This window comes from Ovis canadensis, chromosome 8, assembly GCF_042477335.2.
Source record: "Ovis canadensis isolate MfBH-ARS-UI-01 breed Bighorn chromosome 8, ARS-UI_OviCan_v2, whole genome shotgun sequence".
NCBI classification, from domain to species: domain Eukaryota; kingdom Metazoa; phylum Chordata; class Mammalia; order Artiodactyla; family Bovidae; genus Ovis; species Ovis canadensis.
The window spans coordinates 96,836,432-96,851,703 of NC_091252.1; the positions used below are offsets into that span (position 1 = coordinate 96,836,432).

Sequence of the window (15,272 nt, forward strand, 5' to 3'; positions counted from 1 at the left end):
TTCAACTAGCTAATGAAAGGATTGCTTGTGAGAAGTTTTGTCAGATGACACCTGGGATGTTGGAGTAGACATACCAGTCGCAGAAAAAAATTAAATACTCTTTACTTACGTTTCATCAACCCAAGGTTGATGCAAGTTTGGAAAACAAACTGCAAATGAGAAAAGACCAGTAAAAACTAACTTATAACACATTCTTTCATTAGCAATCCAGAGTGAAAATCTCACCTAATATTTACTGTGGCTGCTGTGTGCCAGGAGGTCTTCAACCTCTATCCGATTTAACTTTCAGAACCTTTCAGAGAAGTCAGAGAACCTGGAGAACCAGCCCAGAGAATAGGACCATTAGAAGTGGAACTAGGGTTTGAAGCCAGCATTCTGTCTCCAGAGCCTATGTCTTTTGTATATCAGAGGCTGCCTCGGTTGGCATCACTGAGTGGCTCCAGGGCAAATCAATCTATGCTTAGGAAAAAAAATGTCAGTGGAAACTGGGAAATAGGAAAATCAGACGTGGTGAGAGACTGGGGGAGGAGAGAAAATTCTGCGCCTTCTGTTAAGTCTTGTTACAGAACAAGCGTGGAGTAAAATAGACATTGCAAATGGACAAGAAGCATGCTGCAGTGCTAAGGAAGGCATGCCATTGTATTTACGGGAAAATGAACTTGTCTCAACTAAGCCGTATTATCAAGATAAACAAAGGGATAATTCCACCTGTTTGGTAAGGATACAAAAAAATTACAGTTCAAAGACTGAGATTCATTTTTATTTTTAATTTTCTGAATCAAAATCTCTTTCCATATGGACTTGGTGTGGCAAGAGCCAAATATATCATTCCAGAAAGGCAGATTAGAGCTGAACACAGCTCTGAGAAAGCTGATGTGTGTGATGGGATCACCATGTTCCAAGCATTTTATCATTTTCCTAGAGTACCATTATGCATAAATTCTGCAGAAAGAATTGTGATAGGGCCCCTCTAGTTATTATCTTAATGATTGGAAAGGATACTTAAGGAATTTCCATGGATAACTTAAAAGTTTAGTATGGGCATCTAAACTCTTCTGTGCACAGCTCCCCAGCAAGCCTGCACACTGGATTCTGTGACAAAGGGAGGCCTGAGTCTGGGGAACCCTGCTAGGGGGGGCACATCCCTCAGCCAACCAGAATCATAGCATTGAGTTAGCGTGAGATAGCACCCTACAACATCTCCTCTCAGTTCAAACATGCAAACCTCTAGCGTAGTAGAGACTCTAAGAGGGATGGCCAAATCTGGGGTTAAGTGCCCACTGAGGATAACACTGGATATAATTTTACAGTTTATGATGCACCTTCACATGGATTTTAGTACTGAATTATCACCTCAACCCAGTGAGAGGGTATTATCAGTCTCACTGCATAAAACGGTAGGTGAGGGGTGAATGACTAGCTTGAGTTTATGTGTGTGCCTGCTAAGTCACTTCAGCTGTGTGCAACTCTTTTTGACCCTATGGATTGTAGCCCACCAGGCTTCTCTGTCCGTGGGATTCTCCAGGCAAGAATATAAGAGTGGGCTGCCATGCTGTCCTCCAGGGGATCTTCTGGACCCAGGGATCAAACCTGTGTCTCGTACATCTCCTGCATCCGCAGGGGGGGCTTTACCACTAGCGCCATCTAGGAAGCCCAGGTTTATATAACTAGCATTTCTGGGTGCTGTTCTTCATTGCTCAGTTGTGTCTGACTCTTTGGGACCCTGTGGAAAAGTAGCCTATCAGGTTCCTTCGTCCATGGAAATTCTCTAGGCAAGAAGGCTGGAGTGGGCTGCCATGCCCTCCTCCAGGGGATCTTCCCGACGCAGGGATCCAACCCAGGTCTCCCGCATTGCAGGTGGCTTCTATACCATCTGTGTCATATAGGTTATAATTAACTTCAGATCTGACCTTGATTTTGTTTGCTTTCTGCTCCACCATGCCACCAGGAGACGAAGGATTCAGCTCAGCGGGGAAGTCTTACCAATGCCTCCTATTCAATCCAGGCATTAATTCAGCTATTAAGCTGCTCACTCCTCTTTTGTGGAGGATTACTTTAATTTAGTCAAGACAGGTTTTATCATAGACATAATTTAAGGTTAACTTTGCAATGATCACTGAGAAAATATATTTGTAAATATAGCCCTTTCAAATGGGCATAAAAACAAATCAAATTAAGAAAGTCTAGTTGACAACAAAATGTAATTCCACATGCCAGAAGCTCATGGAATTCCATAAAGCTTAAATTGTTAATATCAAGTCCTGAGACCATGAAAAGGCACAATTAAAGAGATACAGAATGATTACATTTAAGAATTAGTGAATTAATATCAATTTACTAGGGCATTGTTGATTATTTGTACTGTGGGTTAACTTTTAGAGCAACTAAAGTATTTCTCACAAGGCACTTGGATTGTTCATCTCTTCTCATGCTTCTTAAACCAAATGGAGTTTTAAACTAAATTTTGAAATTTATTTCCTAAACTTTTAAGATACATTTTCATTATTTAAGTAAACTTATATTTTTAAAAAGGGATCATTTTTATATAAATAATCATCTATGATCTTGTGACAGGATTTGAATTTTAAGTAAGAATGTCTGAGTGTATAAGTGATAAAATAGTTCAATCTATTTCTGCTTTCAAATCTGTATATTATTCTACTGAATGGAGTACATTCTTGGTAATCATATTACAGCAATTAGCAGAATAGGTTAAATGGGATTATGCTTGTCATTAATAAGATATGGAGATAACACGACCCTTATGCAGAAAGCGAAGATAACGAAAGAACCTCTTAATGAAGGTGAAAGAGGAGAGTGAAAAAGCTGGCTTAAAACTCAACATTCAAAAAACGAAGATCATGGCATCTGGTCCCATCACTTCATGGCAATAGAAAGGGAAACAGTGGAAACAGTGTCAGACTTTATTTTGAGGGGCTCCAAAATCACTGCAGATGGTGACTGCAGCCATGAAATTAAAAGATGCTTGCTCCTTGGAAGAAAAGCTATGACAAACCTAGACGGCATATTAAAAAGCAGAGACATCCCTTTGCCAACAAAGCTTTGTCTAGTCAAAACTAGGGTTTTCCCAGTAGTCATGTATGGATGTGAGAGTTGGACCATAAAGAAGGTGAGTACTAAAGAATTTATGCTTTCAAATTGTATTGGAGAACATTCTAGAGAGCTCCTTGGACTTCACGGAGATCCAACCAGTCAATTGTAAACAAAATCATCCCTGAATATTCATTGGAAGGACTGAGGCTAGAGGTGACACTCCAATACTTTGGTCACCTGAGGTGAAGGGCCGACTCGCAAAATGCCCTGCAGCTGGGAAAGACTGAAGGAAAAAGGAGAAGGGGCAACAGAGGATGAGATGGCTGGAGAGTATCACCGACTCAGTGGACATGAATCCAAGCAAACTCCAGCAGATAATGAAGGATGGGGAGCTTGGCGTACTGCAACCCACGGGGTCAAAAGCGTCAGACATGCGTTAAGAGACTTAAAAACACCACCAACAAAACGAGGAGACTGGTTTGCATACACTTACTTCTGTGTTCTCTGCCTCTGTCTCTTCACATGTACATGTGTGAAGTACACATGGCCACCTGTGCTGGGAATGGTTTGGAGTCTGAAAGATGCATGAAGCCAGCAGGCCAACAGTTGGTGGGATCAATGAAAATTGTAGGAAATTACAGATTCACTTGACATGAAGTATGTACAGATGAAAGATGGGCAGGATAGAGACCTCATAAAAGTAGTTAGTCAGGAGACTTCGACTACAAGGCTTTTTGTCACTTATTGATTACAAATCCAGATTATTTACTGTGGTTGTTGGTATCAGTTATGTTATGGTTTTGGAATAAACGCTCCCAACAGTAATATATTAAAAGCAGAAGTACATGTTAAGTCCATAAGAGTCTAATACTAATGTCAATAAGCAGGGCCCTTCCCCAGCACCACGTGATGATCTGGTACCAGCTGAGTGACCTACAGCTCATCTTTGACACCATGTGCCAGGGATAGCATCAGATTCCACAGGTTAAGTGTTCAGTCCTACAAAACCCCATGCCACCTTCAGACGCAAGCCCAGGTTGTCACCTATAGCGGTGGGGGATTCTGACCCACTGCTATAGATCGTCACTTCCATGTGCCTCTCCTTGGGTTTCAATCATTTGCTACAATGGCTCTTGGAACTCAGAGAAATATTTTCCTTCCTAAATAACTGGATTATTGTGAATGGATACCACTCAGAGCAGGCAGGCGGAAGAACTGTAAAGGCAAGACATGTGGGAAAGTCCATGTTGGTTGAGCATAACTCTCCCCAAACCTCAACATGCTCACCAGCATGCAAGGCCTCTGAACCCCATTCTCTGGGGTCTTGATGGAGGCTTCACTGTATAGGTACCATTGATTAAATCATAAGTTATTGGAGTCTGAGCTCCATTTCCAGCCACTCTCCCCTCTCCAGAGATCTAGGGGTGAAACTGAAATTTCCCACCCTCTAATCACAAAGACTGGCTCCCCTGGAAAACAATCTCCAGCCTCACGTACATCCCAAACTACCTTCCTTAACAGAGAGAAAGGCACGATCGTTGCTCTTAGCACTTAAAGTAATTTCAAAGGTTTTAGGCGCTCTGAAGGGGGACAGAAAACAAATAGAAATTTCTTATTATAAATCACAGTACTGCAGTATAGAATTTCTATTTCTCAAGAAAGTTCATCATGACTACAGAAGTTTCACAGTATTGGTAACAGTTTCTATCCACCAGAGGGGTTTTTAAAATATCACTGACCAGACATAGACTGGAGACACAAACCCGATGAAGAAGCATCAGCGTCTACGATAAAGTCTGCAGTTATTATAAAAACACTAAGCACAAAGAATTCAATTTCACACATGCAGCTCAGAAGGTACATTTATGTGAAAGCCAGTAAAGTGTGGCTTTTCATTTAGATCAAATGACTGTTCTGAATTAACTTACTCAGTTTTGATTCCGGGTTTTCCTGTGCATGTGCCAAAAGTTAAGTGATAGCTGTCAGTGTCAGCTTGCTTACCAGAAGAAGTTCATATGGAGTTAAACTGAACAGTGTTCTGTCAACGCCATTGTATTGGAATGGACAAAATGATGGACAGAATGATGTTATAGAAAAACCTGAACCAACTTTTTGGCTAATCCAATATAATAAAAATGGAAAACCTCTTAAATCTAGGAATTGTTCAGTTTTCCTTTTCATTTAATTCATTGACTCCAAGTAAAGCATTTGGAAGTTTATTCTCTTGATAGTGAAATATCTGAATTTATTGTGAATTCTAGTGCAAATTCAGTTTAAAAGTTCCGCGTTGAATATATTCTTTGATTTTCACAGGGACAATATAAATATATTGATATATTTCAGTGAAATACACCATTATGGTTAAGAACAACATCCTTACTAAAATTAGAAATCTGTGGAACATGCTTGAAAGTAATCATGCAATGCATTTAACTCATAACTCTGTTCAGACAAGCTGTGATATTCTACAAATCAACCCAGAAGCTGTGGTTGTCAAAATTTACAGTAACTGAACCACAAAAGAGTGTCAAAACTGACGCTGGATACAAAAGCCTCTCTGTGGTCTGTCTGCAGCCCATTATCAGTCAAACGTTTAGGAAAGTTTCAGCCTTGAAAAAGCTACTTTATAAATCAAGCCTAGTGTCCACTAAAGGGTGGCAGAATATGCCAACCCCAAATATGCCACTTTGGCACCGGTGTTATTTTGAGCGGAAGCCAACTGAGAGGGAACAGACATTAAGAAAAACTCTCTGTTCTCCCTTATTCACTTCAGCAGGACATACATTCGTAAAGGTAGCCCCCCAGCCCACCACTCCTTATTGAGAAGGACAGAAGTTAATCTACAGAGGTAACAGCCAAGAGGGTCGTGTCCAACTCTTTGTGACCTCACAGACTGTAGTCCGGCAGGCTCCTCTGTCCATGGGATTTCCCAGGCAAGAATATTGAAGTGGGAGGCCATTTCAGAGGAATCTAAACATCAAACTTTACCAACTAATCCTTATCATTCATTAGTTTCACACTATATTTGATTTTCCACAATCTGCTGCCCCAAAAGTTCAATGTCCTTTTCCTTCATCTTGTCACTGATCTACAAATTTATTGTTCTCTGGTTCAGAGGCTACAGAAACGCAAGTTCTAACCATCTGTTTGAGCTACTCACCTCTATCTACACACTCCCATGGTCTGCGTGTTGCATGTGTTAATAAATTTCTTTTTTTTTCTTCCTTGTTATTGTCTTTTGCCAGAAACCTAGATGGAAAACCTAGGAGAGGAGAGGGAAACTTTCTTTTCCTCTCCAGTACTACCTGAGCAGTAATTCCTTTACAAGAGTCTTCCAAATTTCTTTGCATTTTGTCCAAAATCAGTCAGCAATATGTAATCAAAGTATTGAACTAATAAGTATCCTAAACGTTCAGTTTTTGAAGTGCTAAGTAAGTATAAATCACTGAAAAACGTTTGCAAGAAGACATTGAAACTAATCCCTATAAAAGTGGGGTGGGGGACCGATTTGAGAAATCAAATTATATACTGGATTTCCATTCTGACATCTGTAACTAAATTATTGGAATATTTCTATTGGTGGGAAGAGTTAGGGAAACTCCTATTTTTAATTACTGATTTTTATATTGATATCACAAAGAAGTGGAATTGAGAAAACGGATTCTGCTGCAGTGTGGTAGAACTTTCAAAATATGTACAAATAAAAATATTTGGCAAGCTCTGTTCTGTAAAAATGCTTGTCAAAGAAAAGTTCTCTGAGTGAAGCAAAAAACAGTACATAAAATAATATTCTGTCAGGAATACTTGCCCATTTTAATTAAAATGTTAGAATTGAGATTACTTTGTCAAATTTTCTTGGAGCTTGCTACAAGCAGAGGTAAGTTTTCTCAGTTACAAATTATGATCTCTAGAGAAACATCCATTGGAGGTGTTAACAATTTTAAATGTTTCACTCACACTACAACTTGCAGGAAACTGTATTTTTTTTTTCAGTTAAAAAAAAATTCAAACATATATTTTAAACAAAATGTCTCAGGAGGAGGAACCAGATGGAGCCAGATGGAGACCAGCAAGGACAACACCAGGTGTCGGACTTTGGCTTCGGAGTCAAGGGTCAAGGTCCTTTCCAGGGTGGAAGGTGGAAGCACCTCAGCTGAGCAGGCAGTGTCAGGCTTTAGCTGGCTGGGTGTTAGACAACAGGGAATGGGTTAATTGGTGCACGCCCTACCTACATGCATACAAATTATATCATGCATTTTTAAGATGTTGTCTTGGTCAAGTGAAAAAGTGAGTAGGAAATCTTGGTCTAAAGAAATAAGTTCGGGCCCCTGTTTCACTGTAGTGACACTGAGGATGCAGGGTCAAGTTCCTGCCTCGCCTCGACGCACCCACCTCCACCACACCTTTCAAGTGCAAGCCTGTGCTGCTGGCATCTGCTCTCCCTTCCCCCCCTTAAAAACATGCTTTTCTCAGCCTGAAGCAGTTCCCTGAGTCACAGACGGGCTCAATGAATATCTGTGGAATGAACAGCTTGATGGGTTTTTAAGTTCTCTCTTTAAGAGAGGAGGTGCTAAAGATTATAGATGCCAGAATAAAACTGCTTTGCCAGTGATATTGATATTACAGGATGCTGGCATCTGTGTGTACACTTCTGCACATCGATGGGTAGGTGCAATGGTGCCAGCACTATCAGGATTGCACGTGAAGTGGCCCTCAGTGTCGTGAAAATCCACAGGTAGACCTAAAAACCCCTGAAATCCCACTCCAGTGCACCTGAGATACAGGATTGGAGGCCATGTTTTCTTTGATGTAGAATTGATCACATTACCAAGAGGCAGAATCAACACATCATGACTTCCTCCACTAAATAACTTGTCTGAACTCCAGGTTATTGAGACTCTTGCTTGCTCGGCTGCAAGTACAACCTGTGACGCCACCAAGGACAAATCTGCAAATTCTTATTATTTAAGTCGCTAAGCCATGTCCAACTCTTTGCGACCCCATGGACTGTAGCCCACCAGGCTCCTCTGACCATGGGATTTCTCCAAGAATACTGGAGTGGGTTGCTATTTCCTTCTCCAGGGGAACAGTGAAAATACTAATTCTAAGCATCATGGGAAACATGATGCTTGTAGAGCGTGAGGTAGATTGTATCACTGTTTACCACTAAAACATATCCCAGAATATAGATGCTACTTGCAATAGACATGATTTCTTTCCCTCACCGAGTTTATAATCAATTGCTAATTATGAGGATAAAGCTGCAATTAAAAACAAATGCAGAAGTCACAATATTTTTCTAACCAAAATTAGCTCTGTAAAGACTCTGTGGGCATTTATTTCTAAGAAAGGTGGACCTTAAAAATAAGGCTCGGCTGTCTCCAAAGTCCTAGTGAGGGCCTTTGGATGCTGTGGGAATACGGCCGCTTCTTAACATCCACCACCAGAAAATGAACTGCTTAAAATCCAGACGGTTACAACATGCAAGGTTGACCTTAACGGGTACAAAATTGGTCCAGGAGGATTTGCAATACTGTCCTACTAGCACCAGCGGGGGCTGCTGTGTGCCTGCAGTGACAGTTAAATGAAAAGGTGAGGCTTATGAATTTCATGCCCAAGCACCTGTAACGTTTCCAGGAAACCCCGCTGATACAGCCGCTTGCATCTGAAATCTACAGGGTTCACTGCGGGAGAAATGAAGGTCACTGACTGACATTAAAACTGACATGGCTCACATTTCAAAGCCTTAGTGTTGAGAAAATACTTCTTCTGTTTTTATACGTAACTGACCCCAAACAGTATGGCTGAGTAATCTCTCTCCTATGAGTAGGACTTTGAAATTTGACTTTCTCCCTTATATCTAATAGTGCCTTAAAACTCTCTATTGATTTTTGATTAACTTATCTTATCTAATTTAGTTTTGGAAAATTCCATTAGATGCAGAAGGGATTTTTAAAAGTAGAGTGTTCCATATAAAAAGAACTTATTCTCTGTCTGTTGCAGTGCATAAAATGGATTTACTTTAATGAATTAAAGCAAATATTTATGTAAACCCAGGGAATGCAAAGACTTATGTAGGACATTGTGGTTCTGGTCACATCTGCACATCGGTCAAGCTTGGACTGATCCTTCACGCAGCCTAGAACTTAAAGCAGACAGACAAGTATATGGCTGTTTTCTTCAACTCTTTAAAGAGTTGGTTTTTAAACTGTCTTTGGATCTCACTTTATTGCCAGTAGCTCCCTTTTCCCATGTAAACCTACTTTCCATCGTCACTAGGTAGCTTGCCTTTTAGTGTCCAGTGAGAACTGCATAGATGAAGAAGGTAAGGTTTGATGAGAGGAAAACACGTAGCCCGCACAGGTCTTGGTGGGTAGGCTGCTACAACCAGCTCCTTGTGGTAAGAGTACATGCAGTTTTTAAAACGTCTTAGCCTCAACTTCTTCATATGTAAGAAAGATAGACGTTCAAATAATTTGAAATTAATTTAAGTAAAGAGTTACAGTTCATTAAGCACCATGTTTGAATTTCAAAGGAGGCAATGAAATTACCTTTATGGAAGTTTATACCCACACAAAGGAGTCTCCTCTCTGAAAGGGTGCAGAGTAGACAGATTTATTCTCCCTCAAGACTGGATCAGACTGAGGTGTGCACACTTTTTTCAGCCAAGAGTGACTCATCCCTAATGTAGAGAGATCTTACTCCCACGGGGTCTGGGCACAGTGTGAGGTAGCCTGTTTTGAGCTCAAGACATATCTTTGAAGTTTTCTCTTTCATCTTTAAAAAGTTCTAAGATATTCCATTCTACTGTAGAATGTGCTCCTGCTTATTGTAATATCAATTTGGTATTCTGACTTACCTTTCTCTAGAATGCTACGTAAAATGAACACTCCAAGATACTCCCATACTTAAAGGAAAGAAATCTTGTTCCTGGCATGTTACATTACCTATGAGTATATATACTATTTGGGTCAAATAGGAGAAATATATCGGTCTGCAAGGTCAGAGAAGATCACTGCTGTTATCTCTCTCTCTCTCACACACACACACACACTACACACACATAATGTCAAGGATTTTTCCATTCCAGAGACAAAAACCACTTACTGAAAAAGACCACGTTAAAGATTTCAGTAAAATTCCATGTGATTTTAGTCTGTAGTCTCTTATACTGCTCTTCAGAGACTGATGACTGTCCCAAATCGTACGTTCCTGTCTGACCCCAAAAAGTCAAGAAAGTGAAACTGATAGAATATAGTCCTTGGTGCCTCAGATGGTAAAGAATCCGCCTGCAATGTGGGAGATCTGGGTTCAGTCCCTGGGTTGGGAAGATCCCGTGGAGGAGGGCATGGCAACTGACTCCAGGACTCTTGCCTGGATAATCCCCATGGACAGATGAGCCTGGTGTGCTGCAGTCCATGGGGCTGCAAGGAGCAACTAATACTTAGTCCACAGCAACATAAAAGGAACTTCTACATTAATTCTAAATCATAAAAGAAATGCCAAGTGTTACCAAAATTAAAATGTAAATTGACAAGAGATTAGACAAGATATGCACTCAAAGGGACCATAACCAAGATACCAATTTCTCATCTCTGTCAAATGAATCAATGAATTCATACCAAAATACTGTCAAATGACAGTCAAATCACTCTCCCCCAGAAACACCAAGAACAAGTATAAAAAGACTTTCAGATAAACTTTTACTGATCTCCAAGCCCAAGTAAATCTTTTAAGTGCGCGATCCAAGGTATTGCTTCAATAGGCTACATGAACCACAGGACAAATTTGAAAGCAAGAAAACTGTAAAAAAAAATAAAAATTATATCAAACAACAATGGCATCAAAAACATAAATCTTTATGGGAAGAGTTGAGGAAAACTATAAGGTAGCAGTGCTTCTTAGATTTAATGTCCTACTGGGATCTGGACTTTAGAACATGTTTCTGGAAGGTTAAATTTTGACTGTAAATGTGGTTCTTTTTTGATTTGTCTTCAGCTTTGGAAACTAAGGACTAATGAATAAAGGTGAAAAGAAGTACAGGAATGCAGCAGGGGACCTTAGAAGAAGCAAAGAAAGGGCAACAGGGAGGTGAAATTTTTTTTTTTCTTTTTGCCGAAAGATTTCATGGTAATAATTTTTTTCTATTTTGTATGTTTTCAAATTTTATATTTTTAAAATTTAAGAAGACTCCTTTTATAATGTAAGATTCAAGATGCAGAAATATTGCATTCCTCTGGGGGCACCGGATATCACAGTAAGCCCCAATATTAGGGGAAGCGCACTGACTGAAACCGCCCACCCTGGCCAGGCACCATAGTCACCATCTGCCTGAACTGGTTTACGACAGAAGGTCCTGGAAAGGAACAGGGAAAAAATAAGCCTCCACCAACCCAAAGAGTTTGGGAAAGGTCAAAAGGAGACACCACATGTCCGACCACCTCCCAGAATCCTGCTCTCTGGCATCCATCTTGGCTGAAAAAGGTGTGCACCACCAGGAAGGACTCTGAGTCAAAATGATTGGTTAAAGACAACCCGGAAACTAATCCCATCACCATAAAACCCGAGCCTGCAAGCCATGTGGCAGAGCTGATCTCCTGGGTTCCCTTACCCTCCTGCTCTCCATCCAGGTGCCCTTTCCCAATAAAATCTCTTGCTTTCTCAGCACATGTGTTTCCTCGGACAATTCATTTCCGAGTGTTAGTCAAGAGCCCGGTTTCGGGCCCTTCCTGCAACACCAAGATACACATACTGGCTTGGGAAGGAATAAATGTATCACCTTGGCATTGCCAGTTTCATTTTTATTTGGCTGAATATTGTTATTTCTGAGTCCAGTTGAGGCATCCAGATGTGTGTTGAACCATTTTGACGTAACTGCTACAGGGGATACTTAACAATAGAGCTGTTCTACCTTCAAGTGCTATAATTTCTGTTCTTGGCTCAAGTCTTTGCCTTTTGTTCAATTCTCTATTTTTAACTCCTGAACCTAAGACTGATAAAACTGATAGCCTTGAGTGGAGGAAGATCAAGACACTATTCTCAATAAGTACAGGTCACTCAAAGCTGGACAGCAGATGGGAATGTGCTAGTTCACATGAAACCTCAGGATGTTTTAACCCATGAATAGTTTACTCTGTTCTTTAAGAGAGAGGAAAATATTCTACATACACTATTTTATAAACTCAAAAGATACATATCAGGTACCTGAATTAAAACTTCAGCCTAACATCTGGAAATGAGTAACACATTTACCTGATACATTTTTCTCCATATCGTAGCCACGTATGCGTCATCTGGAAAGCAGTATCATTGAAAACCTCATTTTTTATTTCTGCATTTGGCAGAAGACAGGACCACAAACAAGCACTTTTTCAAATACTACTATCGATTTATAAGCTGTGAACAAGGATTATTCCTACCTTTTGCAGTTCTTCAAAACCAGTCAGAGCCTTATAGATTAGCTACTTTGATTCCTGGATTTTATAAGGAACCTGAAGGCTTAATAGATTGTTATATTGCTAAGGTCAAAAGTTAGCTTAGTGACATTGGAGCTCCTTGAAAATAAGTTATTATACACTTGCAGAGATTTTTTTTTAAATGGGGATTATCATTTTTTTAAATGGGGATTATCATTAAGAAGGTAGAAGAAAGATGTCACTCTCTTTTTATACAAAAGTACATGTTTATAAGCACAAAAATAAATAAAATTATTATTTTGCTACCAATTCTCTACAATCTATTTCAGAGGATAGACGCAGGATAAATGCTTCCTAATTCACTCGAGGAGGCCAGCATTACCTTAATACCAAAACCAGACAAAGACAATTCAAGAAAACTACAGATCAATATCTCTCATGAACACAAAAGCTAAAATCCTTGACAAATATACCAAATTGAACCCAAAAATGTATAAAAAAGTATCACACACAATGACCAAGTGGGATTTATCCTAGGTTTATAAGGCAGATTCAACACTGAAAAATGAATTAATGTAATCCATTACATCAACAGACTAAAAAAGAGAAATCACATGATGATACCAATAGATGCAGAAAAAAAAAAAATCTGACAAAGTCTCAAACATGTTCACAATAAAAATCGTCAGTAAATGAGGATCAGAAGAGGACTTCCTCAACTTGAAAATTCCATGAACAAAATTTCTGTCACTGATGTCATAACTAATGGCAAGAAACTTGAAGTTTCCCACTAACATGAGGTACGAGATAAGGACGTGCTCTCTTACTATTCCTTTCAATGTCGTACTGCAAGCACTAACTAAATAAGGCAATAAGGCAAGGAAAGGGCATAAAATAAACAAATTGGGAAAGAAGACAAAACTGTCTTTGCTCACAAATGACAAGATAATCTAGGCAGAAAATCAAAGAGAATCAATCAAAAAAACACCCTACAAATAATAAGCACTTACAGCAAGGTTGCAAGGTCCAAGGTTAACATGCAAAAGTCAATTTCCATCCTACATAGCAACAACGAATATGTGCAATTTGAAATAAAAACACAATGCCATTTACGTTAGCAGTTGGAAACTGAAGTACTCAGGAATAAATCTAACAAAATATAAAATAAGACTTACATGAGGAAAGCTAAAAAACTCTGATAAATGAAAGCAAAGAGGAACTAAATAAATGGAGGCATCCCATATTTGTGGATATGAAAATTCAACATTATCAAGACGCAGGTTCTTCCCAAATCGATGCACACGTGCAGTGCCGTCTCAGTCAAAAGCCCGATATTCTTTTATGGACATCAACAAACTGATTTTAAAGTTTAGATGGAGATGAAATGACCAAAAATAGTCAAAACAATATTGAAAGAAAAACCAAAGCTGGGGGACTGACATTACCTGACTTCGACTTAATGATGAAGCTACATTAATTACGTCAGTACCGTGCTGGCGAAAGAATAAACAAAGATCAGTGGGACAGAATGAAAGCCCAGAGACAGACCCTGTAAATGCAGTCAACTGGTTTTTGGCAAAAGAGCAAAGGCAACACAATGGCGCAGATCTCTTCTGTTCCGAGTTTTCAGATCCATACCTGATGTCCGTACATGTTATGCAGCTGATGTCTCGACTGTTTGTTGTGATCAGGTTCAAAGCTACTGAGGTTTCCTTGTCAGAGGTCGGGTGTGCTCCACATTTAAAGAAAAATTCCTGAAAGAATGAGAAATATGATCACAGACAGGGAATCCGGCCAGCCACGTACCCCCTAAACATGTTCATAGTCAAGAATCTCTTCAGAAGAAGAGTATCATCAGATTATAGATGAGTCTGAAATAAGACAACATCCACTCTTTTCAGGGAAATTAATGCCCTTGGGGCAAATTACTCAACAAGCCCTGTTTTTAAGAAGGTTCCAAGTATCTGCTAGTCTTTCTGTCTTCTTCTTTTTCAGCCAAGGAGCTGTGGGAGCACTCTGGGCCCCCTGCTCACCTCTCGATGACAAGTGAGTCTGGGAGAAGAACACAGTGTCAGTGGAGGAGGAAGCCTACAGTACATCTCGATGATGAGGGCGCATCTCAACAACGAGGAAGAGGGGACCCTGAGTCATGAAATGATTGGTCCAAAGTCAAACAGTCAGAGGTGAAGGCAGGAAGCAACCCAGGTTTCCTAAAGGGAATCCAGTGCTTTTCTACAGGGTCCCCTCACAGTTGGTCAGTGAGAAGCAAGAATATAGTGCCAGGTAAGAAATATAGGGACTCCCCAACTATTGATAAGCATGCATGGATTGTACACAGAGGATGAGACGGTTGGATGGCATCATCGACTCAACAGACGTGAATTTGAGCAAGCTCCGGGAGTGGGTGAAGGACAGGGAAGCCTGGCATGCTGCAGTCCATGGGGTTGCAAAGAGTCAGACACAACTGAGCGACTGAACTGTAGACGTAGGGTGGGGCGGAGCGTACCTCTCCCCAGCCTGACTTACAGCCGGCCCCTCATTCTGCACACTCCAGCACCCCAGAGCTCCCTGAGAGTCTCACCTGCCCATGCCCTGTGTCAGGTAGCTGGGAATGTTCTAAACCCAGGCCTCTTTTCATCTTAGTTCATTTCTCAGCCCTGTCCTGCCACATACTCCTTTATCTTAGCTGCTCATGTAAGTCACATCCCTGTTTTTGTTTTTTTTTCCTGGTTGTATGCATCCTGATGCTGGGAAAGGCTGAGGGCAGAAGGAGAAGAGGGCATCAGAGGTTGATTGGTATCA

At 40.3% G+C, this 15,272-nt stretch overlaps 1 protein-coding gene across 2 annotated transcripts in view; it reads right to left on the bottom strand.

Annotated features, from left to right (window-relative positions):
• PRKN (parkin RBR E3 ubiquitin protein ligase) overlaps positions 1-15,272 on the bottom strand; it is a 1,209,893-nt gene that overhangs the window by 569,461 nt on the left and 625,160 nt on the right. For both annotated transcript variants that reach the window (XM_069598877.1, XM_069598876.1), the window contains exon 6: positions 14,109-14,224. In XM_069598877.1, the coding sequence (XP_069454978.1) occupies positions 14,109-14,224 (116 nt within the window). The remainder of the gene's footprint in view (positions 1-14,108; positions 14,225-15,272) is intronic.